The sequence below is a fragment of the Conger conger genome, chromosome 14, assembly GCF_963514075.1.
Source record: "Conger conger chromosome 14, fConCon1.1, whole genome shotgun sequence".
In the NCBI taxonomy this organism is placed as follows: domain Eukaryota; kingdom Metazoa; phylum Chordata; class Actinopteri; order Anguilliformes; family Congridae; genus Conger; species Conger conger.
This window is the reverse complement of record NC_083773.1, coordinates 34,811,756-34,836,273: the sequence shown is the minus strand read 5'-3', so window position 1 is coordinate 34,836,273 and position 24,518 is coordinate 34,811,756. Positions and strand designations below refer to the sequence as shown.

The window sequence follows — 24,518 nt, the reverse complement described above, 5'->3', positions numbered from 1 at the left end:
CACCACCAGGTGGTGATCAGTTGACAGCTCTGCTCCTCTCTTCACCCGAGTGTCCAAGACATACGGCCGCAGGTCTGATGATACGACCACAAAGTCGATCATCGATCTTTGGCCTAAGGTGCTCTGGTACCAAGTACACTTATGAGCTACCCTATGCTCGAACATGGTGTTTGTTATCGACAATCCATGGCCAGCACAGAAGTCCAATAACAAAACACCGCTTGGGTTCAGATCAGGCAGGCCGTTCCTCCCAATCACCCCCCTCCAGGTTTCTCCGTCATTGCCCACGTGAGCGTTGAAGTCGCCCAGCAGAACTATGGAGTCTCCGGGTGGCACCCTTTCCAGGATGCCACCCAGTGACTCCAAGAAGGCCGGATACTCTGAACTGCCATTTGGTGCATACGCACAAATGACAGTCAGAGCCTTCCCCCCAGCGACACGTAGTCGCAGAGAAGCGACCCTCTCGTTCCCCGGGTGGAACTCCAACACAGTGGCGCTCAGCCGGTGGCTTGTGAGTATCCCCACACCCGCCCGGCGCCTCTCACCTTGAGCAACTCCAGAAAAGAACAGAGTCCAGCCCCTCTCCAGGAGTTTGGTTCCGGAACCAGTACTGTGCGTGGAGGTGAGCCCTGTACATTTGCAACTAAATGAAATATCTGAGTAGTGGTGGTACAGTTTTGGTTTTTCACCTCCTATTGGCTGTGGCCGACGGGTCAGATATGTGCTGCTGTGTGTCAGAGAGGAGCCCAGAAAGCACAGATAAACTACACCTCCGGTATTTATGGATCTCCCTCTCTATCTCCCTCCCTCCCTCACTCCCTCCCTCCCTCTCCCTCCCTCTCTTGCTCTCCCTCCCTCTCTCTCTCTCTCTCTCTCTCTCTTTCTAGCTGGCTAAGAATGTGGGGAACTCAGGCTTCAATGAAATAATGGAAGCAAACCTCCTCAGCCCCTCCTTGAAGCCCTCGGCAGAGAGCGACATGTAAGTGAGATGGGTTTGTTTCATCTGCGCACACCTGGGGTCAGGTGTCTTAAAGACCTTAACCTTTCTCTGCTCTTCTGGGGTCAGGTGTCTTAAAGACCTTAACCTTTCTCTGCTCTTCTGGGGTCAGGTGGTTTAAAGACCTTAACCTTTCTCTGCTCTTCTGGGGTCAGGTGTCTTAAAGACCTTAACCTTAACCTCATATTTGTGAATAACTGAAGGTTCTTTAAATATATTTGTCAATCCACAATTTTAAATACCAAACATGATGAGTGATCATCTGTAAAATAAACTAGGTCTTAAAATATTATGAATCAATCAATGATGTCATTGCTGGTTGTTTGCTTATCCCAATATTCCCGAAGTCGCTCAACTTTTCTTCTCAATCCTCAATCCGGTGTTTCATTTTCTTTTTTCAATTTTTTCAAAGGCATATATATTTTGAATCTCATGAAGCAAAGGATGAGCTAAATTTGAATGCCTGGTCAGGCCTGGTGCATGGTTTGGCCATTAAATTGAACGTCATTAATATTCATTGGTTTTCTCAAATCCTGCCAGCAACTCCCAGACTATGAAACTTTGAGTTGAAGTTTGTTCAGCAGTGCTATGACGAAGTCTGTTTAAACACTCAGCCCAGTCTGTCTTTTTCGTTGAAATTTGGATAAGTGATATTTAAATTTGCCTTCTGCTGCTGTTGTCATTGGAAATGGAAAGCTCCATCTTTATTTACTGAGCCTGATCTCTTAGTTTCCTAGGAAACCTTCAGAACGGTATTCATAATGCATCTTCTGGATAGTCTTTTTTTATTTGATTAAATCTGTGATGAACACTGGCCCAAGTAAAATGTAATGTCAAATATAAAAGCTCTCTGCGGACTACAGTACCGACATTGGTTTAATTTCAATATTCATACCCTGATAATGTATTTTATATTGTCTTACAGACAATTCTAACCAAAAATACCAAAGAATTGTGGCACATAGCCAAGCAACTCTCTCCACAATCCCATAATCCCCTTCTCTCAATTAGGAGAGGCTCCACCTCTATTGCTGGCTTGTGGTGCATTTTTCTCAAAAAGCCTCAAGATAACTGACACTGAGGCGCACACACATAAACACAATACTTGCATGCTTCATTTTCATCCTATTCTGACAAAGGTGGTCTGAAATGGTACAGTATTGATTCATTTTATCTCTGGTCTCCAAGCACTGGTTGTGATATGAGGGCCATTGTAGTGGTGGGCTGCAGACTGACAGGACCAGGTGAGGGGACTCAGGTGGGGGGGGTCACAGTAATGTCAGTGTGCACGCAGCGGTGAATGTCGGACTCCTCTTATCAGCCCTGCTCTCAGAACGACACTCACACACACAAAAGCACTGTCCTGTCCGTATCCATGGCAGCGGAGTTCCTCACTTACCTTTGATGCCATCTAACAGGCATCAATGCACTTCTCGCCACCTCGACACACTGGCGTCTTTGTGAACCAAAAATTTCACATTTCAAAGATCTCTGGCCAGTGATCTTCCTTCTCCTGCTCGACTTGTACCTTTCAAAGCAGCCATGAAAAATCTATAATTATAAATACAATATTTTTCATGTGCGTGGCAGAAATACAATATCTCACTATTGGTGTTTTTTAGTTTTTTTTGTCTTATCTTTATTTAACGGTGGCAATAATTATGGACATGAGTGTGTGCCTGGGTGTACGTACTGTATATGTGTATATGTGTGAATAAACACAAATGTGTAGTTTTAGGTAATTCTGAAAAATTCTAATTGAAGCACTGTGCCAATTTAAAAAACCTAGTCCTGGACTAAATTCGGTTTGGAATGGAGGTTCTCCAAACAAAGCTCAATTTAGTCCTGGACAATCTTGTGTCTGTTAAACAACCCAATTTAACATTGAAGTAAATGCATAAAAAGGTAATACAATGAAAAGTAACAACTGTTGTGTCATTTTTCTAGTAGTCGTGTCATAAATTCTTCCCAGTTCCTTGCAGGATTTGCCATTATAACTCTTGGCTTTTTTGTTGTTGTTGTTCTTTTCCCTGAGATCCCGCACATTATGTTGAGGTCTGCAGACCTTTGCTCCAGGTTGGCCTTGGTCATGTTTGCAGAGTGTTATGGTGCTGGGTCGTTATTCTGCTGAAAAATAAGGGTTTTGCCAATCGGTTGTTTTCCCGAAGGTACAGCGTAGCAAAATCAGGATCTATATAATTCTATGGAATATAACCAAATTCCGTGCAGCTCATCTGAAATGCATAACCCAGCCATGACCGAGCTGCTGCCGACGGGCTTAAATGCATTTCACTCCTCTTCTGACATACTGTGTGTTTGTGAACCAAACATTTTACATTGCTAATTGTATTTCACATCTGCTCCATGAGACTTCCTGCTCTGTTTGTCACTCTATGCGTTGTGGTCTTTCATGTACTGCCATTCTGCAAGAACCCTGAAAGACAATTTCTTGTGAGACTTATCGTGTGTACTTTGGTAACAGATGCTAAGCAAGCACTTCACTGGATTTCCTTCTATTCCGTCAGAAGTGACCTTTAAGTACTATTCATGAATGCAGACAGCTCTTGGGACTTACTCTGTATCCTGTCTTCAACTTGCCCAGTTTCTTCAAATTTATTAATGCCAGTTTGAACACCACACCTTGAAATTCTGGTTAGATGGGCTATTGGCCTTGTTGATGCAGAACTATGGTTTTATGTGTGTCAAACTGTTTTTTCAAACCGCACCTTGAAGGACTCCAGCTATTCCATATATTCATAATGAGGTATTGACGAGCGGAACCAAGTGTGCTGCTGGTGGAATTTAGCAAAACCAAAACAGAAGCAAACACGTGTTCTTCTAGCCATCTCACAGGATATCAACCTTTTTGAGAACACAAGAAATTCTAGTTAATTTGTATTGCGATCATATTCATTTGTGTTTATTATAATGTTATATCGTGTTACTTTGTGAGAAAATATACACAGAATGGATAAATAATGATAAAAATAACTTTCTCGAGCGGCCTAACACTCTTGTACAGTATTGTATGTGTGTGTGTGTGTGTGTACAGTGTCTGCAGACACATTTGCACACATTGTGATACTCGTTATAACAGTGCAGCTATCTGCCATCACCGTGCTGTCGCTGCACTGTGGGATGCATACATAAGGCTAGGCATGACCATTCTCACCTTCCGCTTCAATTAGCCTCCCACGTTCTCCAAACTGCCTGATCTTTAGTACGAGGAACTGGCCAAATTCCATCATTACCCTTTTTCCTTTTAGAGCTGTAGACTTACGGCTAATGAGCTTGTGCCTGCCTCCCTGGAGACTGTATGGAGGAAAGAGTGGTGATACTTCTCTTAATGATGTGGACAGTGGACCCCCTCTGTCCCCCTGGACGAGGCCGAACTGACCGTGTGGAGGTGTTTATATGGACTTTAGTGACGCTGGCTGAGATACACTGCTATTTTTATATTCACAGTGAGGTTGTAATGTCATATATCCACAGTTAGGCTGTGATGTATATTCATGTCAAAGTTGCAGTGTATAGATTCCCAGTACAGTTGTAATATTGAATATTCATGGTGAGGTTGTAATGTTCAGTATTCATAATGTGGTTGTAATTTTTAATCTGTACAGTGAGGTTATAATTTTCAGTCTTCATAATGTGGTTGTAATACTGAATCTCTACAGTGAGGTTGTAATGTTCAGTCTTCATAGTGTGGCTGTAATATTGAATATCTACAGTGAGGTTGTAGTTTTCAGTCTTCATAGTGTGGTTGTAATACTGAATCTCTACAGTGAGGTTGTAATGTTCAGTCTTCATAGTGTGGCTGTAATATTGAATCTCTACAGTGAGGTTGTAATGTTCAGTCTTCATAGTGTGGTTGTAATACTGAATCTCTACAGTGAGGTTGTAATGTTCAGTCTTCATAGTGTGGCTGTAATACTGAATCTCTACAGTGAGGTTGTAATGTTCAGTCTTCATAGTGTGGCTGTAATATTGAATATCTGCAGTGAGGTTGTCATTTTCAGTATTCACAGTGACGCCCCTGTCCTGCCTATGTCGCCCCCTGCAGGTCGGAGCGGAAGGACTTCATCCTGTGTAAGTACGTGGAGTACCAGTTTGCGCAGCGCAGTGGCGGTTCCGCGGGCAGTCTGCGGCGCAGTCTGCAGCAGGCGGTGCGCAGCCGGGACATCTTCTCCCTGCTGCAGCTCTACGCCGAGAGGATGGACCTGGGCCAGCCGCTGCCCAGCCCTGTGCAGGTACACAGCGACACACACCTACCTGTGCAGGTACACAGCCAAACACACCTACCTGTGCAGGTACACAGCCAAACACACCTACCTGTGCAGGTACACAGCCAAACACACCTACCTGTGCAGGTACAGAGCCAAACACACCTACCCGTGCAGGTACACAGCCAAACACACCTACCTGTGCAGGTACAGAGCCACACACACCTACCTGTGCAGGTACACAGCCAAACACACCTACCTGTGCAGGTACAGAGTCACACACACCTACCTGTGCAGGTACAGAGCTACACACACCTACATGTGCAGGTACACAGCCATGCACATATCTACCTGTGCAGGTAAGGAGCCACACACACACACACACACACACACACCTGTGGGTACACCCTCCCAGCACTTGTGTGCAGGTGAACTGCCTCTCTCCAACCCTGCTCAGGTGAACAGCTGTCCCCATCCAACACTTGCCAATACAGGTGTACTGCCATACTGTTTAACACCCACCTCACACTCAAACCTGATTTATACTTCTGCGTCGAGTCTATGCAGAGGCTTTGGTGTAGTCTACTTGTAGCCGTAGCCTGACACGCACCTCCCCAGAAATGTAATTACACGTTGCAGTGACACGGACCCTAAGAACTGTGATTGGTCCACTTGGTATCATTTCCGGCTGCTCCGCCATTGATCAGTTTCAGTCGCCTGTGCTGTGTCCAAAAGCAAAATCAGTTGACTTGTTGCCTGATTAGTAATCTGTCCTTCAAAAAAAGGTGACTTCGGAGGTGTGTTCGCAGCACATGATTGAGACGCACTTTGAAGGCAAAAAGATGTCAGAGTGAAAGTAAAGTGATTACGTGATGCGTAATTCCAAGCAATTTAGCTGGCTGGCTCACGGAGGCTTAAACATTACATACATTACATTGTTAAGCAATTCAAATAAAGTATAACTAAAATAAAATGTCAAGCTCATTGTGTACTTGAACTCGTGGACAAGCTCTTTTACAGTCCTATGGGAACTCCGCCGCTGTTTTCAGCTGCTGTTAATTTAATGGAAGTAAGATCCGTACAGTTAATCGCAAATGAATATGGGATATAATGACGGCGAAAACAAGCATTTTGGCGGTGTAACTGCAGGGCGACGCAGGCACCCCAACACCCCAAGTATAAATGCTCTCAACGGCATACGCTACTTGCGTAGGCTACACCGTGTAGACTCAATGCAGAAGTATAAATCAGGCTTCATTATGCATGACCTGTCTGTACTATATAAAGGCAGAGTGCAGTTGTTCCTCCTCTCAGAGTGACCCTGTTTCCTGTTTTCTTTTCCTGTTCCTGTTCATGGACCGTTTCCGCAGGAGAAAGGCGAGACTGCCCTCCACCTGGCCGTCCTATTGGCCGATCGGACCTCGCTGCACATGGTAGACTTCCTGGTTCACAACTGGTGAGGAACTGAGAGGAGAGGGGTGGTTCCCGTTTCAGGAAAAGAGCAGTTATTATTTTACTGTTCATAGTGTATATAATTATTCAATATGAAGCAGTGCAATTGGGATTTACTGGGATACAGCTATCCATTTGTGTAAACTTCTGCTGACCCCATAAAAAACATTAATAAAGTGTATACTGTATGTGCATAATTTAGAATTACACTTATGTGGTAAGTTAATTACACAATTTGTTATACTATGGTACATTTAAGAAAGTATTTCATCCCAGTGTCAATGGCCTACTGTATCCTATTTGTACATTGTTTCATAGAAGGATAGGGTAGGGTATACTCAAAAATATAACACAAATCAATTACTAATGTGTTCCCAAGATTTGGCAACATTAATATGTTGCATTCATATAAATAATTCTTGGGCTGCCCCAACAAAGTATTTTTTAGTAGAGCCTTAGTTGCTGGTTTGGAGTGACGATTTGACGAGTCAATCAAATGTTCCATAGCCTGTATTGTTTACTCGTATAGATATTTGGCCAACAACACCAAGAGAATGTTAAAGTCTTACACAGGCATATGACATTTTGAGCATTTAGAAATGTTATTTTATTCATACAAGAACTGCAAAGGCATTCAAATATGCAGACATTGAGTATGACAGTAGTCAGCTGGAACAGCAGTCCTTTGAAATAAATTGTTATTTTTAGTTTTAAAGTTTTTGTTTATATTTGTTATAAACCACTGAGCACCACTGTTAAATGTTTTCATTCATTTTGATGAAAACTAATGAATCACTAAGGTGATTTTTCAATTTTAACAATAATTGTATTTGTAGTGGACAGTGGGCATTCCACTAAGGAATCATTAGCTATAGTTGCAACCATACTTTTGCTAATGCACAAGGGAATTGCTTTTGCCTGTGACGATTCGACTGAAGTAATCTTAGTCGAGAATGGTTCCCTGGCATATGCTTCGACTTGTCGACCACTGGGGGGCAGCCCGAATGAGGTCATACATCATGGTTGTTAATGTAAGCCAGGACGGCCTCAGTTAAGGGCGCCGGCAGCTGCCCCTTTTTGTAAACAAATGAAATGGCTCCTGGCATATGGGAATGTGAGAGAGTGTGTGACAGGAAGTGGAGGCGTGAGGCAGGAAGTGCCTGATCGCTCCCATCAGCAGAGCTGGAGGAGCTGAAGGGGAGGCATGTTTATGAGAGGTCACAAAATGGCTGCCGCTGCAGAGCTTGAAACTGCTGACTGGCAATTGCAGCCGGGTGTTATGTTTTTGTGGTCTGAGGGCAGCAAGGTTGTGCAAGAGGACAGCAGCTGCTCTGACAGCAGTCTTTAAAGGGACAGTTCGCAGGAATATTGCGTCGGTTTTGATGTCTGTTTTTCGTCTGGAGGCATAACGTTGCTATACATTTGGAGTCACATATGTGTTTTTCTTTAAACTGCAGACTCATGAATGTCTCTGTGCCAGCCATTATAAAGCCAGCAGAATCTTTTCAGAAATATGCTTCATGCCACATAATACTGAGTCTAGTAAAACATACTTTAAAAATGTAAAAAAACAATTACTGTAAAACTGTCAAAAGGACAATTAAATGGATCACTTAACAAACCAAATGGACCCTGTATCACTTGTTCATCCCCATCAAAATTCGGTAGATATGTACAAACCTTTTCTCCAATCAACCCCAATAACAAATTTTAATCTAAATTTTCACATGTAGACCCCCCAGTCTAAAGATATGCAAATGTGACATATGTGTTACCTTGGGCCTTCATGTCATAAAGTCACTCAGTATGAAATATTTCACAACGATGCATTTTTGTACCAAAACACACAATTAGTGTTTTTTCCAGTTTACATTTGTAATAGATTAATTTCATATAATAATATGAGCTCAGTACAGTTGAGAAAAACAGTTGTATTTTCACTCATGTAATATAAAATACAAATATATAAATGCAAATACAGATGATTTTTTTGCCAATCGGAATCAAGTATTCTCTCTACCAGCCACAATTTCACAGGACATACTGTGCCAGGAATGCAGAGGACATCTGTGTGGAATGTTTGCCAAAAGTTGAGGCAAAGTTTAAAAAGAAAAATCCCATCGACTTGTAATCCATGTTTTCATTAGTATTTTTGTTTCATTCTGTCCCAGTAACCACCTGGATGCGCAGACTGTCCGAGGGAACACGCCTCTGCACTACTGCTGCCTCCACAACAGAACAGAGTGCCTTAAACTTCTGCTGCGGGCCAAGGCCAACACGCACATGAGTGAGTCACACCTCCACACTCCCCATTTACTGATCTACCCAAACTCCACACCTCCACACTCCCCATTTACTGATCTACCCAAACTCCACACCCCCACACTCCCCATTTACTGATCTACCCAAACTCCACACCCCCACACTCCCCATTTACTGATCTACCCAAACTCCACACCCCCACACTCCCCATTTACTGATCTACCCAAACTCCACACCTCCACACTCCCCATTTACTGATCTACCCAAACTCCACACCTCCACACTCCCCATTTACTGATCTACCCAAACTCCACACCACCACACTCCCCATTTACTGATCTACCCAAACTCCACACCCCCACACTCCCCATTTACTGATCTACCCAAACTCCACACCCCCACACTCCCCATTTACTGATCTACCCAAACTCCACACCCCCACACTCCCCATTTACTGATCTACCCAAACTCCACACCTCCACACTCCCCATTTACTGATCTACCCAAACTCCACACCCCCACACTCCCCATTTACTGATCTACCCAAACTCCACACCTCCACACTCCCCATTTACTGATCTACCCAAACTCCACACCTCCACACTCCCCATTTACTGATCTACCCAAACTCCACACCCCCACACTCCCCATTTACTGATCTACCCAAACTCCACACCCCCACACTCCCCATTTACTGATCTACCCAAACTCCACACCTCCACACTCCCCATTTACTGATCTACCCAAACTCCACACCTCCACACTCCCCATTTACTGATCTACCCAAACTCCACACCCCCACACTCCCCATTTACTGATCTGCCCAAACTCCACACCCCCACACTCCCCATTTGCTGATCTACCCAAACTCCACACCCCCACACTCCCCATTTACTGATCTACCCAAACTCCACACCCCCACACTCCCCATTTACTGATCTACCCAAACTCCACACCCCCACACTCCCCATTTACTGATCTACCCAAACTCCACACCTCCACACTCCCCATTTACTGATCTACCCAAACTCCACACTCCCCATTTACTGATCTACCCAAACTCCACACCCCCACACTCCCCATTTACTGATCTACCCAAACTCCACACCTCCACACTCCCCATTTACTGATCTACCCAAACTCCACACCTCCACACTCCCCATTTACTGATCTACCCAAACTCCACACCTCCACACTCCCCATTTACTGATCTACCCAAACTCCACACCTCCACACTCCCCATTTACTGATCTACCCAAACTCCACACCCCCCACACTCCCCATTTACTGATCTACCCAAACTCCACACCCCCACACTCCCCATTTACTGATCTACCCAAACTCCACACCTCCACACTCCCCATTTACTGATCTACCCAAACTCCACACCTCCACACTCCCCATTTACTGATCTACCCAAATTCCACACCTCCACACTCCCCATTTACTGATCTACCCAAACTCCACACCTCCACACTCCCCATTTACTGATCTACCCAAACTCCACACCTCCACACTCCCCATTTACTGATCTGCCCAAACTCCACACCTCCACACTCCCCATTTACTGATCTACCCAAACTCCACACCCCCACACTCCCCATTTACTGATCTACCCAAACTCCACACCCCCACACTCCTCATTTACTGATCTACCCAAACTCCACACCCCCACACTCCCCATTTACTGATCTACCCAAACTCCACACCCCCACACTCCCCATTTACTGATCTACCCAAACTCCACACCTCCACACTCCCCATTTACTGATCTACCCAAACTCCACACCCCCCACACTCCCCATTTACTGATCTACCCAAACTCCACACCTCCACACTCCCCATTTACTGATCTACCCAAACTCCACACCCCCACACTCCCCATTTACTGATCTACCCAAACTCCACACCTCCACACTCCCCATTTACTGATCTACCCAAACTCCACACCCCCCACACTCCCCATTTACTGATCTACCCAAACTCCACACCCCCACACTCCCCATTTACTGATCTACCCACGCACATGAGTGAGCCACACCAACCCCCACACCTCCGCCTTCCCATGGCACCCTCACCCTGATCTACCCGCGCCCTTATTCAGGGTCACAGCCTCAGTCCACAGTCTTACACCACGTCTATTACTGTGTCCATTACTGTGCAGTGTACACTCATACTGCCGGATTATAACAGGGCAGCAGGCATTCATACTATTAGATCATTATTGTGCATTCATACCATTACATTACATTACATTACGTGGCATTTAGCAGACGCTCTTATCCAGAGCGACGTACAACAAAGTGCAAATCAATCACAAGAACAAGTGCAAAAGTAGACCTGAGAGGACAGTACAGTTCCGAGTCCTAGTGTAAACATACAGAAATTCAGAACCCTTGAAGAGTACAATACCAATTGGATCATTACTGTGCATTCACTAGTGGGTTCCTTTAGAACCTGCTTAGTTCCTAAAGCAGTTCTGGTTACCTTTAGTGAGAGATGCAGACCTGCTTTCCTGGTCTTTTAGCCATGTTGCATTGCTGCTACTGCCTCCAGCATGACACCTGCCCTGAAATCTGTGCTGGCTTGCATCTGGAACGTAACACAGGAAGAACAGCACTTTCTTATATAAATGAATATTATGATGAGATTAGTCCAGTGTTTTGTGTTTGTCTCAGACCAGGCATTGTGGATCAATACTAGCTCAATTGTGCGTGGTATAGCGGTGCTGTAGTTTCTCTCTGTTGTGTGCTGAGAGTGTAATTACAGGATTAGGCTTGACGAGCAGTTCGTTAATTTCCCTTTGACTGTACGCACCAGCCGTGTCCAGCAGCTGATTGGCAGCTCGCTCGCATGTCCCTGATATTCTCACTAATCTCCAGCGCAAAGCAAACATCGATTGCTGGTTCTGCAGCATGAGTTCTTCTTCTTGAGTAAACAGAGGCTGTGAGGAGTGATGAAATGGCCTCAGCGTTTCCATTACCGTTTATTTTAGTTTGGGGAACATATCTCACAAATGCCATACATTCCTCTCCTAATTCTGTGTCTTCTCTAAAACCACATATTCTGAGAGAAACCCCCCTCCGCCTCCCTCTCTCTCTCTCTGACACACACAAACCCACACACACCTTACTGTTAGTCAGCACTGAGATCCACCTGAAACACACACACACACACACACGCACACCTTACTGTTAGTCAGCACTGAGATCCACCTGAAGCAGCACACATGCACACACACACACACACACACACACACACACACACACACACACACAAACAAACTCTATCTCCCTCATTGAAACGAACATGTACTCTCCAATGGAAATGTCAGTATATGTACCAACCTGTTCACACATACACTATGAATACATGTACAATCTCATACACATACACACACATACAGATCATAGCATGAATCCCCGGTTCCACCCAATCACCTTGCTCTCTGATGTTTAGTGTGATACATACAGTAGCTGATTTCCCTCCAGAACTATTCGGTGAATTTCAGTTTAATTCAGGAGCAATGGGCTCTGTGTTTCAAACAGGTCCCTCTGTCAGTGTTCCTCACAGAAATGCTGCTGTTTAAATGACCCTTTGCGGGATTTAGTGGCATTGTGCTCTGGCTTTGAAATGATAGTACACGTAAAAATGGGAGAACATGGATGACAGGCCATTTGTTTTCTAGAGAACGAGGTGGGGGAGGCCGGCTTGGATATTGCTCGGAGATTGAAGCACACACACTGTGAAGAGCTGGTAAGTAACTCCTTAACTTTCCATCACGGCCATTTTATGTTGTCAGCGGGTGCCAGGGGACTTGCATTAAAGCAGTGCGCACTGCAGGGAGATTCATAAGGGCTTGCTGTAATTGCTTCTGACTGATTGACAGTACAGTAGGAACATCAATGCTGAATGAAAGCACAGACCCTGAATGTCATCTTACGGAGAAGATTGAGCCTCTGCTGGAGTTCCAGTAAAATTGATAATATTTTTTATGCCGGCAGCCGTGGCCTTGAGGCATTATGTTTTCGGGTTGTCTTTCTGTCCGTCCCATTCTTGTGAATGCGATATGATATCTCAGGAACAACCCAAGAGGGAATTTCTTCAGATTCGGCACAAACATCCACTTAAATTTTGGCGGTCAAAGGTCAAGGTCACTGTGACCTCACATCATTCTTGTGAACGCGATATCTCAGGAACTCTTCACATTTGGCACAAACATCCACTTGGACTCAAGGGCTTGAACTGATTAGATTTTGGTGATCAAGGGTCAAGGGTCAAGGTCACTGTGACCTCACATCATTCTTGTGAACGCGATATCTCAGGAACGCCTTGAGGGAATTTCTTCGCATTTGGCATAAACATCCACTTGGACTCTGAATGAACTGATTATATTTTAGTTCGTTTTTGCTGGACAGACAGGGATGTAAACTGTAACTTGATTGGTTGGTGGAGGCATACAACCGTGAGGCAGTTATTTCACTCTAGTTTCTGTTTATAATGCTAATGTACTGATTCATATTTCAAACTATTTACTATTTTCCTGTGATGTGATGTAGGGGTTTCAGGGTGTTTTTTGGTGGCATGGACAGGTTTCTGTGTGATATTTTGTGGTGTTTTCAGGGTGTGGTGGTTTAAGGGTGTCAGTGTGATATTTTAAGGTGGTTTAGTGAATTCATTGTGATCTTTTGTGGTGGTTTAGTGGTTTCAGGGTTTTGTTTTGTGATGGTTTTAGTGTGATATGTTGTGTTGTATCGGCTTTAGTGTTATATTATGTTATTTATATATATATATATATATATATATGAACCTATGCACTTGCAAGTCGCTTTGGATTAAAAGCGTCTGCCAAATTACTAAAATGTGTATTAGGTGGTGGTGTAGGGCCCTCAGTGTGATATTAGGTGGAGGTTTAGTGTTTTCAGGCTGTTGGTTTGTGGTGGTTTAAGGGTTTCAGTACTTTGTGGCGGTTCGGGGCTTTCACTGCGTGGCTTTGGAGGCGTTGATGGTCTCTCTCTTTGGTCTCTCAGATAAACCAGGCCCAGAGTAACCAGTTCAACATGCACGTGCACGTGGAGTACGAGTGGCGTCTCCGACAGGACGACCTGTACGAGAGCGACGATGACCTGGATGACAAGGTCAGAGACCCGACAGGACGGCCAGTGCCGGCTTGACTTCACCCACAAAATGTCTCTGGAGCGTGTGCTGGAGTGGATGTAGTGGGCTGTGCTGGGAGAGGATTTCAATGAAAGCGCTATTATTTGTGTCTGTAATGTACTGTAAGTTGTGTGTTTTTAGCAATGTGAGCAGTGTGTTGTGTTTGTAGTGTTATGGCAGTGTTTGTAATGTAAAGGCTGTGGGGTTGTGTTTTAATTTGTTGTCACTGTGTTTGTAATGTAATGCGGTTGACCAGTTGAGACCAGCTCCCAGCTCGACATGGTTTGACCATCTCAAGCTATACATTTAACAGCTTTGACCAGCTACCAGCTCAGCCAACTGGTTATGTTTGGCATGGCTGGAATTTACAGTACAGCAGGGTAAAGCTGTGTTTGTAATGTAATTCCAAGGCTGTGTTTGTAATATTAAGGCGTATCAGGGGCTGTATTTGTAATGTTAAGACATGGTTGTGGGTCGTGTTTGTAATGTTAAGGCGTGTTTTGGGTTATGTTTGTAGTCTTAAGGCATGTCGTGGGTCGTGTTTGTGCAGATGGGTCCGGTAAAGAAGGAGCGCTCCTCACGGCCGTTCAGTCTGTACCAGGGCCCGACTGGCACCGCAGGGCCTGATCGAGGAGGAGGAGGAGGAGGAGGAGGAGGAGCTCTTTTTAGCGTGGGCCGTCGGTTGGCTCTGGCTCGGGACCACCGGCGCGAGACGTACGCCGTCCCCAACACCCAGACGCGCAGCCTGGACAGTCCCCCACCGCCGCCCCCCTCCTCCCCCGCCCCCCCTCTCCCTCCCAGGGTCAGAGGTGAGTCCCATCCTGTCGCTACCTACAAGGTTACCCCATTACATTTTTACCCAGCATGCACTGCGGTTCGCTTGCCTAGCATGCTGTACTATATCCTTAGCCTTCGCTTTATTACAGGCGATACGTTTGGAGCACGTCACTGTACACTATAGTAGAAGGTTGGGCAGCCATCAATTACTTTAAGACGAGAGCAGTATTGTTGACCTTCTGTTTGTTTACAAAGCTCTCTTAAAGAAGTTGCCTTTTTTTACTTGACATCTATTTTAAAGTTGAAAACAACATCACACACATTCACAGGAACATCTGTTGCTGGATATTTCTCGTGTTAACACAGCTAGACAATGCAGAATTTTAATTTTATGCACTGAAAAAGTACAAAACTGATTTAGTTCAACTCCTATTAGTATAATCAGTTGAAATCATTGCAGAATATGACATTTGAAGAGTGTACTTGCTTTTCATAATAATGATAGATTGTTTTGTCTGTTTATTACTTTTTTTCTTAACCTGCACCCTGTACTCATTGTGAAAGAGAGCTCTGCTCTCAATTGGCTTTCCCTGAATAACTGAAGGTTAAATGAATACCCAGCATGCTCTCTGTGTGTTTCAGTGCCGAATGTCCCCCCGCCTCCCCCCCCGGTCAGCCCTCCTGAGGGGTGGGGGGACTGTGTGAGCAGTAAGAAACGCACCCCGCCCCCGCCCCTCGCCATCCGTCACAAGCGCACCTACTCTGAGCCCACGCCCCACCTGCCCCAGAGCCCCCACGCACCGCGCCACACGGGCATGGGTAAGAGCAGGCTGTGTGTGTGTGTGTGTGTGTGCGCGTGCGCGTGCGTGCGCGCGTGCTGGTGTGTGTGTGTGTGTGTGTGCGCGTGCGCGTGTGCGTGCGTGTGTGTGCGTGTGTGTGTGTGTGCGCGCGTGTGTGCTGGTGTGTGTGTGTGCTGGTGTGTGTGTGTGTGTGTGTGTGTGCGCGTGTGCGTGTGCGTGTGCGTGTGCGTGTGTGTGTGTGTGTATCTGTGTGCGTGTGTGCGTGTGTGCGTGTGCGTGTGCGTGCGCGTGTGTGCGTGTGTGCGTGCGTGCGTGTCTGTGTCTGTCTGTGTGTGTGTGTGTGCATGTGCAAGGGATGGGGGGCTCTCTGGTCTGGGCACTCATACCCCTCTTCTTTGTGTGTTTAGATTACGGGGCCCCTGCCAGTGCGAGGCCATACGGCGGTCCAGAATCATCCTTTCAGAAGCCTGTGTAAGTGTACAGGTGCACAGCCCTGCTGTCTGCAGGGGAACCTGAATGTACTTACTGCCCCCTGGTGGGGAGGTGCTGAAAGCACCGTGTCTGTTTAATCGTTTCTCAGTAAGGGAAAGCTTTTTTATGAAAGGGAAGTTAAACTCTCAAGTCTCTTTGTCCTTGGTCCTTATAAGTGCAAAATCAACTGCAAATACATGACTTGTAATCAGCCCAATTTGGGAGTGTAATTTTATGACAACAGCAATGTTATGACAACAGACTAATTGACATCAAACCTGTTTTTATTTTTCAGCTCAGGGTCACCGAAATACACTGTGACTGCTCTCAACTCCCTGTCTGAGCTGCCAGAACGAGGTAGCTACCCAGCTCAAAGCATCTCATCCGCTGGATGCTGAATACCATTACATTGCATTATAGGCATTTGGCAGATGCTCTTATCCAGAGCGACGTACAACAAAGTGCACCCCATAGCCAGGGACAAGCGCGCTGAAACAAGTGCTAAGAATACAACAAAGATAAGGACTTGGGCCTGGTAGATTCACCTGACAATGGATTATATCTATAAAACCATTGTCATACACCACAATGCTAAAGAATAATATACACTTATGTAGGAACAAAGATAAATATTTATTTTGGCATAGACAACAAAAGTAGCAATAAAACTATCCTTGCAAACACAACTCTAACTAATAATGAGACACAATTGTGAGAACTAAGAAATGACAGCTAACAGTTGATTATGAGATACTTATACTGTAGTGTAGTATTGTGCGTGGTATAGTGTAATATAGTGCCACATATTACACAGTATATTATGGTGTAGTGTAATACACGGTGTAGTATATTACACTGTGATAGAGTATGTGGTGTAGAGCACCATATTGTAGTAAAACACAGGTTAGGGTATTTTATAGCAGCGTGTAGCAGCATATTAGGAAGAGTCTGTTTCCAGTCGATTTATTGCTATTAAAGGGGTGATGTTGGCTGTGTGTGCTGTGCAGGCTTCAGAGTGGATGGAGAGGGCAACTCCTCGCAGTTCCTGTACCAGGTCCCCCAGCCCGGAGGGCGACACCCGTCCCTCAGCTCCCCCACCTGCACCCGCTCCCTCAGCCTGGAGTCCAACGGCAGCTCCAGCTGCTACCAGGGAGGAACCCCGCACCCCCTGCCCAGGAAAGGAGCGGTAAGGAGGGGGGAGTTATCCAAAATCACACAGGGCTGCAACAGAGACATGTAGAACACCCTTACCAATATCATACATCCATCCATCCATCCATTATCTGAACCTGCTTATCCTGAACAGGGTCGCAGGGGGGCTGGAGCCTATCCCAGCATACATTGGGCGAAAGGCAGGAATACACCCTGGACAGGTCGCCAGTCCATCGCAGGGCACACACACCATTCACTCACACACTCACACCTACGGGCAATTTAGACTCTCCAATCAGCCTAATATGCATCTCTTTGGACTGTGGGAGGAAACCGGAGTACCCGGAGGAAACCCACGCAGACACGGGGAGAACATGCAAACTCCGCACAGAGAGGCCCCGGCCGACGGGGATTCGAACCCAGGACCTCCTTGCTGTGAGGCGGCAGTGCTACCCACTGCACCATCTGTGTCGCCACCCAATATCATACAGTATAATCATATCATATCAGACATACAGCGGCCTGTAGCGTAGTGGTTAAGGTACACGACTGGGACCCGCAAGGTTCTATCCCCGGTGTAGCCACAATAAGATCCGCACAGCCGTTGGGCCCAAGGCAGCAAGGCCTTTAACCCTGCATTGCTCCAGGGGAGGATGGTCTCCTGCTTAGTCTAATCAACTGTACGTCGCTCTGGCAAATGCCATTAATGTAATGCAGCATAGTGTGTGGTCACGGGCTGGGGGGGCTCTGCACCATGTGGTGGACAGACAGACGGTGGACATAAAATGTTTGGCGTGTTGCCATTCATTACATTACATTACAGTTATTTAGATCTGATGCTTTTACCAAAGCGACTTACAGTGGATTAGAGTAAGGAGGTGACAATCCCTCCTGGAGCAATGTGGGCTTAAGGGCCTCGCTGAAGGGCCCAAGAGCTGCACAGATCTTATTGTGGCTACAGCGGGGCTTGAGCCACCAAGACAGTCATGTACCTTAGTCACTTGGCTACAGGCTGCCCATTTTGTAAAAGCAAAAATGTAACAGAAACAAAAGGTCTTTAACAAAAACTATAATCCGAAAAAACCACCTGTCCTTACCAACCTAAAAGCCAGCTCTCCCTAAGCCTGAGCTAGGCCTCTTATGTAGCCCCTGATTAGGTAAGTGGCCTAAGTGATACAGTGCTACAGTGATTACAGTTAATCACAGCTGTATGTACCTTCCTGAAGGGCTGGTGCTGCCCCCTGGTGGACAGGAAAACAATTTCACTTCCTGGCACCACTTACTAGCTAATATTGTATCAGGACATAGAAACCGATACAAAATAGCAGTACAATGACATATGGGACACTGACATGTAATATTATCACAGTGTACTTTCATATAATGTATTCTTCTACAATAATAATATAATATCATAATAAAGGACACATACACCGATGATGCATTTGGCATTAGCGCCATCTATGGGCTGGATGTGTCGGAAGCTCAGTTCAGCTACATTCTTAACAGGGGGGCTTACTGCATTTTAGAGACTAAAACCAATGGCTTAAACCACCACTGGCTGTGATGGGCTTCTATATATGTGTTTCTCTTTAGTTCTGCATATATTTATTTGGTGGCGGGGTCTGTCTGTGTGTTTTCCAGTCGAGACCAAAGGTACGTCGTGTCAGAGCGGTTTACGACTGCGTGGCAGATCACCATGACGAGCTGACTTTTAACGAAGGGGAGGTGCTCGTGGTCCTGGGAGAGGACGATGCGGATTGGTGGGTAAGTATCACGCCATTTCGCTACATAAATGGTGTCTCACCGCATTAACTGGACATTTGGTCTCACCAGACATCCAGAGGCCCAAGACAATGGCCAGTTGCGCCTCATCCAAAATAACCCGCAGCCCAGAATTGGGGAAAAAAGGCCTATTTTTAGTTTTCAAAGTTTTGTTGGGATTTTTACAGACAGGAACAAATTAATTGGGTAGATGGGCATCGTTTGCCAGTTTATTAGAACCACTCAGATATAACATTCACTGGGCTATTTATGAAGAACACAAAGCTGGTGACTTTTACTCATGGCATAGCAGTTTTTTAAGGATACTGGGCCTGCGTTGCTCGGGCCAGGAGCTTCAGCATGTGACTGCCGTGCTTTCCTTCCGTGCTTTCCTTCCGTGCCTCCGTGTCAAACTGATATGTGTGGCCTCCATATTTTATTCATTTCCCACCAGGGTACAGGGGTGTCTGGGTACAATGGAGTCAGCAGAGAGATCATTCAGCGCGAGTGCCACGCCTTGCTCAGTACAGAAAACAGACTTGCAGTACAGATAGCGCTGATGCTAACATGACATACACTAAGATAAAATAAGAGATCGGGTTCTTTGTGCAGGTCACTCCCTCATTCAGACAACATGTTCTTTTAGCCTTTTCCCTGCCATACACACCCATCCTTTCCCTGATAACAACTGTGCAGCACATCCTTAAATATATGTGAAATCATTCTGGCAAAATAAGTTCCCTGTACAGTCGCCCTGTAGTTCCCTGCACTTGTTCCTGTCCAAGAAATTGATTTCACATGTGCTTCAAAAACAATTGGCTGTATTTTCCTGACATTAGTGAATTCAGTCTTGCTTATGTAAGTGTGTGTGTGTGTGTGTGTGTGTGTGTGTGTTTGTGTGTGTGCCTAAAGGGATGAGATAAATGAGAAAAATAGAAAGGGTAAGGAGATGAAACTGGTGACGTCACAACATTTCTTATAAATGCTCTTCCAGCTTTACCTACAAAGTTGTACTGAACATGTGCTAATTCTATCAAGATAGCAAGAGCTCTTTCACATTCCACTTTCCGAAAGGCCTCAGCCTGCAAATTTCCTTTCTCCGTACCCCCCACTTGTTTTAACGGCGCCATCTGTTTTCGTTCTGGGGAAAAAAGCACTTGGAGCAAATGGAGTAACCCTCCTGTGCCCTCTCTCTTATCGTTTCAGCACGGGTACGTGGAGGGCCAGCCGCACAAGAAGGGCCTCTTCCCCTCCTCGTTCGTCTACATCCTGTCTGACTGAAGCACAGCGCAGTGTCAGGTGTGGAAGCCCATTCCCCTCCCGCGCCAATAAGTTAGCGTTTAACTTTGCCTGTGAGAGAGAGGGAGAGACAGAGAGAGAGAGACGGACGGAGAGGGGGAGAGACAGAGACAGAGGGAGAGAGAGGGGTTACATAACCTTGCTCGTTCCATTTGTGCTCTGTGAATAATTCATGATATCCTGACAATAGAGTTCAGAAGGCGTGCGGTGCCTTGTATACTAGCCACTGTACTGGGGCTCTCTCCTCCTCAGGTCCCGCGTCTGTGCTGCCAGGTCAGACGGCGTCTCAAATGTGTGGGTTTTTGTAGAGTTTCTCCTTTGAAATCTGGTTTCAGATGACTGAAATCAGCCCAACTCCAAGGATTTGGGCATTTCTGCATTGCTTACCTTCTCCAGTCAAACAGAGGCATTTAAAGAAAAACTTTTTAATCTAGCGGAAACCAACTGTGCTATTCCGCATCACGTTCCTTGACACACGGTGAATGGGAGTTGTTTCCTGGAAAGATAATTTATTGTATTTGTCTTATGGTGGGATGGATTTTCAGAAGTGAGGTAATATAACATCTTTATGAAAAAAAATAAAAATAAATAATGTATTGTATGTTATGGTCCTGTATAAAAAAGTATGTTTTGGTACTCTCGGTGGACTGAAAGAGCAATGTTATTTGGGTGTAGGAAGCGCAATGTGGCACAGCCTTCTGAAAACAGGATGTGGAACACCCCGCCCTCTAAGAGGGTCAGGTTGGTAAAGTAACCAATGATCTAAAAGACAGGGTACAGTGTGTGCTTGCGTGCGTGCGTACGTGTGTGTGTGTACCTGTGTGTTGCAAAGAATGTTTTTGCCTCACACAAACAATATTTGTTTTGGTTGGCAGTTGGTGCTTCTAGTGAAAGCAGGATGTGCACGATGTCACGCTTACAACAGCTGTCACTCTCACATTCGAGGAAAGCAAAACCATTAGGTGGACTGTGCCAGCTTCATTTAGGAACACAAGGTCAAATACCCTCAGGCCTTTTATCATGGGAAGGTTGTTTCACAACAGGCCTTTTTACAGGCATTTACTCAGAGCAGCGTGACTGTTTCGCACACACACACACACACACACACACACACACACATACTCACACACACATACACATACTCACACACACACACACACACACATACACACACACATACACATACTCACACACACACACACACACACATACACACACACACACACACACACACACATACACACACACACACACACACACACACACACACATACACATACTCTCACACACACACACACACACATACTCACACACACATACACATACTCACACACACACACACACACACACACACACACACACACACACACATACATACACATACACACACACACACACTCACTCACTCACTCACACGAGAGGGCGGGTTCTGTGTGCTTCCTGCACACCCCTGCTCACAGAATGTTCTGAGAATGTCAGGGTAGGTTTTTTGAATAAGCGTTCATAAGGACATTTCAGACGCATGACTTCATACATGGAAACTGTGTCAGAACTATGTTCAATGTGCTTTGTACCTGTTTTAGTGTTATTAGTGTGAACCCCTGGGCTCTGGGATTTGACACACGCTGGTCAAGGGTGAATACTTGAAAACTATAACTATAATTTTTAATTTAGCTTGTTTAAAACACGCTGTCCTGTATTTAACTCAGGGGTGTCCAATTATGTGCCATGGTACGCAGGCTTTAATTCCAACCAATCACTACACCCAATGATTTCACTCGTTAACACACCTTCAACCAGAGAGGAGGGAACTAATTGGTCAAATCATCCGCTGTTTTGATTGGTTGGAATGACAACCTGCATGCTCTCGGCCCTCCCTGGCACATGATTGGGCAGCCCTGATTTAACTGGTGATTCACACAAGGATAATTTCCCACTATCCGTAAGCCACAATTACAGGCAATTATTTTATTTTTCTACAGAATTGCACAAAAACGGTTTAGTTCTGGCCCGTTTCCTGTCCGTGATCCACAGCTGTAATAACTAAAGAGTAGGCCTATATAAAAATGTCATAATTGTTATATCATTGGTATTTTTTTAAATTGATGGATGGGGAGAGTGAAATCTTTTTATTTCAATATTTAATGTATGATGCATTTCAGTAAAGCTTTTCAATAGCCTCCAGTATTTTTTTTTGTTTTTACTTTTATTTATGGTATCTCGTATTTGATTAAAAGTACTGTATTTTGTCTGTCATGCAATTTTCATTTTTCAATTTCATTTTTTTATTTTCTTAAATGATTTATATTTTAATTTGTTTTATATGGGTTTGGCGGTAAAACATGGAACTTCCCAGTGTATGTTTGTTTATATTATTATGAATGTTACATATTAAAGTGATAAGAACGCAACATGAAGGCAACATCTCATTTTTGCTACATTTCTGATGATGCTTACCATGATGCTTTGCACATTACTACAAGTCCAGTGCTTAAATGAATTTGGTGCAGAAAAGCTTATTTTAATAAAACATTAAGACAGATTATACTATGTTGAGTAAATGGTGGTAGCTTAATTTATTGCCCTGTTTTCAAATTAAATTGGTGACAGTTAGTAGTTTTTACCTTCAAAAAAGCAAGGTAGAAACTAAGCAAGGTCAAAGCAAGAGAGCCAGCAATCAGGCTTTTGTAAACAAAACTGTCGGGTCCATAAAGCAGGAACCAAATCACATTTGTGTTGCTTCCCATATCCTGTATTTTTAGTTCTTCCCCTTTTCTGTATTTGTCATTTCCTGAAGAGATTCTTAATCATTATACAGAGAAGTGCTCCTGTACACTGCCAGCTTTGTGTCCACTGCTCCAAGACAGATGAGTGACGGCATCTTGGGAGTGTCAGTCCTCTGAAAGCATAAAAGGGACTGAAGTTCATAACAGTCACTGAAATTATGGTCCTCGAGGGCTGAATTCCAGGTTTTCCACCCTGCCTTCACCTGGGGTCAAAGTCCTAAGTCTAGTGGTAGGGGACTGCAGTCTGGGGACTGCAGTGTGGAAACACACACATTTTTTTGCACACACTTTTGCCAGTCGGTGACTTAAGTACTTAAATGCAGGACACATCAAAAGCCACCCAGACATAGCAGCCCTCTACGATTTGAGCTTGAGGACCCTGGTTTAGAAAGTCAAGTTTTGTCTAATGGCACTGCATGCGTACGCTTAATAAATGAGCCGCCTTGGTGAAATATTTCCCTAAATAACCTAAATATGTGATAATTTATCAATTAATGTACAGTAACTTAGGCATGTATTAACATTTCCATTAGATCAGGCTGTAAACCAACTTCAGTCTAGAAGAATAAGCAACAGCAACGTCACATGCATTTCTGTTTATTTCTGAAACCAAATGCCTTCCACATTTATGCCTAAAACAAAAGAGATGAACAGATGTTTCTGTAAAAAAGAAAAAAGAAAAAAGAAAAAAAAAGTACCAGTTTTGTGACTTCTACTGACTTGGGGAAGAGATGGTTATGTCAATATGGGTCAATTACATAATGCTACATGCTCATTTAATACGGAACCCCAACCGGCAAACCAATGATTTACTTTTAATCACCGCCTACAAAGAACAGTTGTATTTGTATTAAGGAAAATGTTCCTGGAGTGGGCAGGAGATAACAGGATGCAGGATCGGAGACCGAGTTCCTCGCAGGGCTCCAGTTTAAGGCCAATGGAAACCGTTGCAATTCACACACATGCGCACACACAGAGAGACACACTCTATACACTGATTACATTTTTTTAAAATCCCTCATTCCCAAACACACAGGACAGATTCTAATTCAAGTAACCACTAAACCCCAAAAAATTAGGGAGGTTTGCTCAAATCACACAGTTCTCATTTCAGAATTTCTCAATCTTCGTGCTCCAAAGTAGATTTTCTTAAAAATTCTAATTGAAACTGGCTGCTAATCAGTTGCTGAATTTCAGTAAATTATCATACCATGCAGTCAACTCTGGGCCGATTTCAACAAAGATACAAACAAAGATATAGATTTTTATGCAAAATCAGAGGCAAAAGTACTTTGGGCTCTCTTCATAGTCAAAATGCAAAGTCTAAAGCTCAGTGCGCAAGTCCATTTTGGGCCAGGCGCACTTTTGCTAGGTTTAG

At 44.7% G+C, this 24,518-nt stretch overlaps 1 protein-coding gene across 1 annotated transcript in view; it reads left to right on the top strand.

The window, feature by feature from the left end:
- unm_sa1614 (un-named sa1614) overlaps nucleotides 1–22,765 on the top strand; it is a 71,301-nt gene extending 48,536 nt beyond the window's left edge. Inside the window, exons 16-28 of the mRNA XM_061218983.1 lie at nucleotides 888–979; nucleotides 5,061–5,247; nucleotides 6,591–6,676; nucleotides 8,844–8,959; nucleotides 12,623–12,690; nucleotides 13,965–14,072; nucleotides 14,642–14,900; nucleotides 15,511–15,687; nucleotides 16,076–16,139; nucleotides 16,435–16,496; nucleotides 17,147–17,325; nucleotides 18,936–19,058; nucleotides 20,262–22,765. Coding sequence (XP_061074967.1) covers nucleotides 888–979; nucleotides 5,061–5,247; nucleotides 6,591–6,676; nucleotides 8,844–8,959; nucleotides 12,623–12,690; nucleotides 13,965–14,072; nucleotides 14,642–14,900; nucleotides 15,511–15,687; nucleotides 16,076–16,139; nucleotides 16,435–16,496; nucleotides 17,147–17,325; nucleotides 18,936–19,058; nucleotides 20,262–20,336 — 1,596 coding nt within the window. The 3' untranslated portion in view covers nucleotides 20,337–22,765. The remainder of the gene's footprint in view (nucleotides 1–887; nucleotides 980–5,060; nucleotides 5,248–6,590; nucleotides 6,677–8,843; nucleotides 8,960–12,622; nucleotides 12,691–13,964; nucleotides 14,073–14,641; nucleotides 14,901–15,510; nucleotides 15,688–16,075; nucleotides 16,140–16,434; nucleotides 16,497–17,146; nucleotides 17,326–18,935; nucleotides 19,059–20,261) is intronic.
- Nucleotides 22,766–24,518: the final 1,753 nt, after the last annotated feature.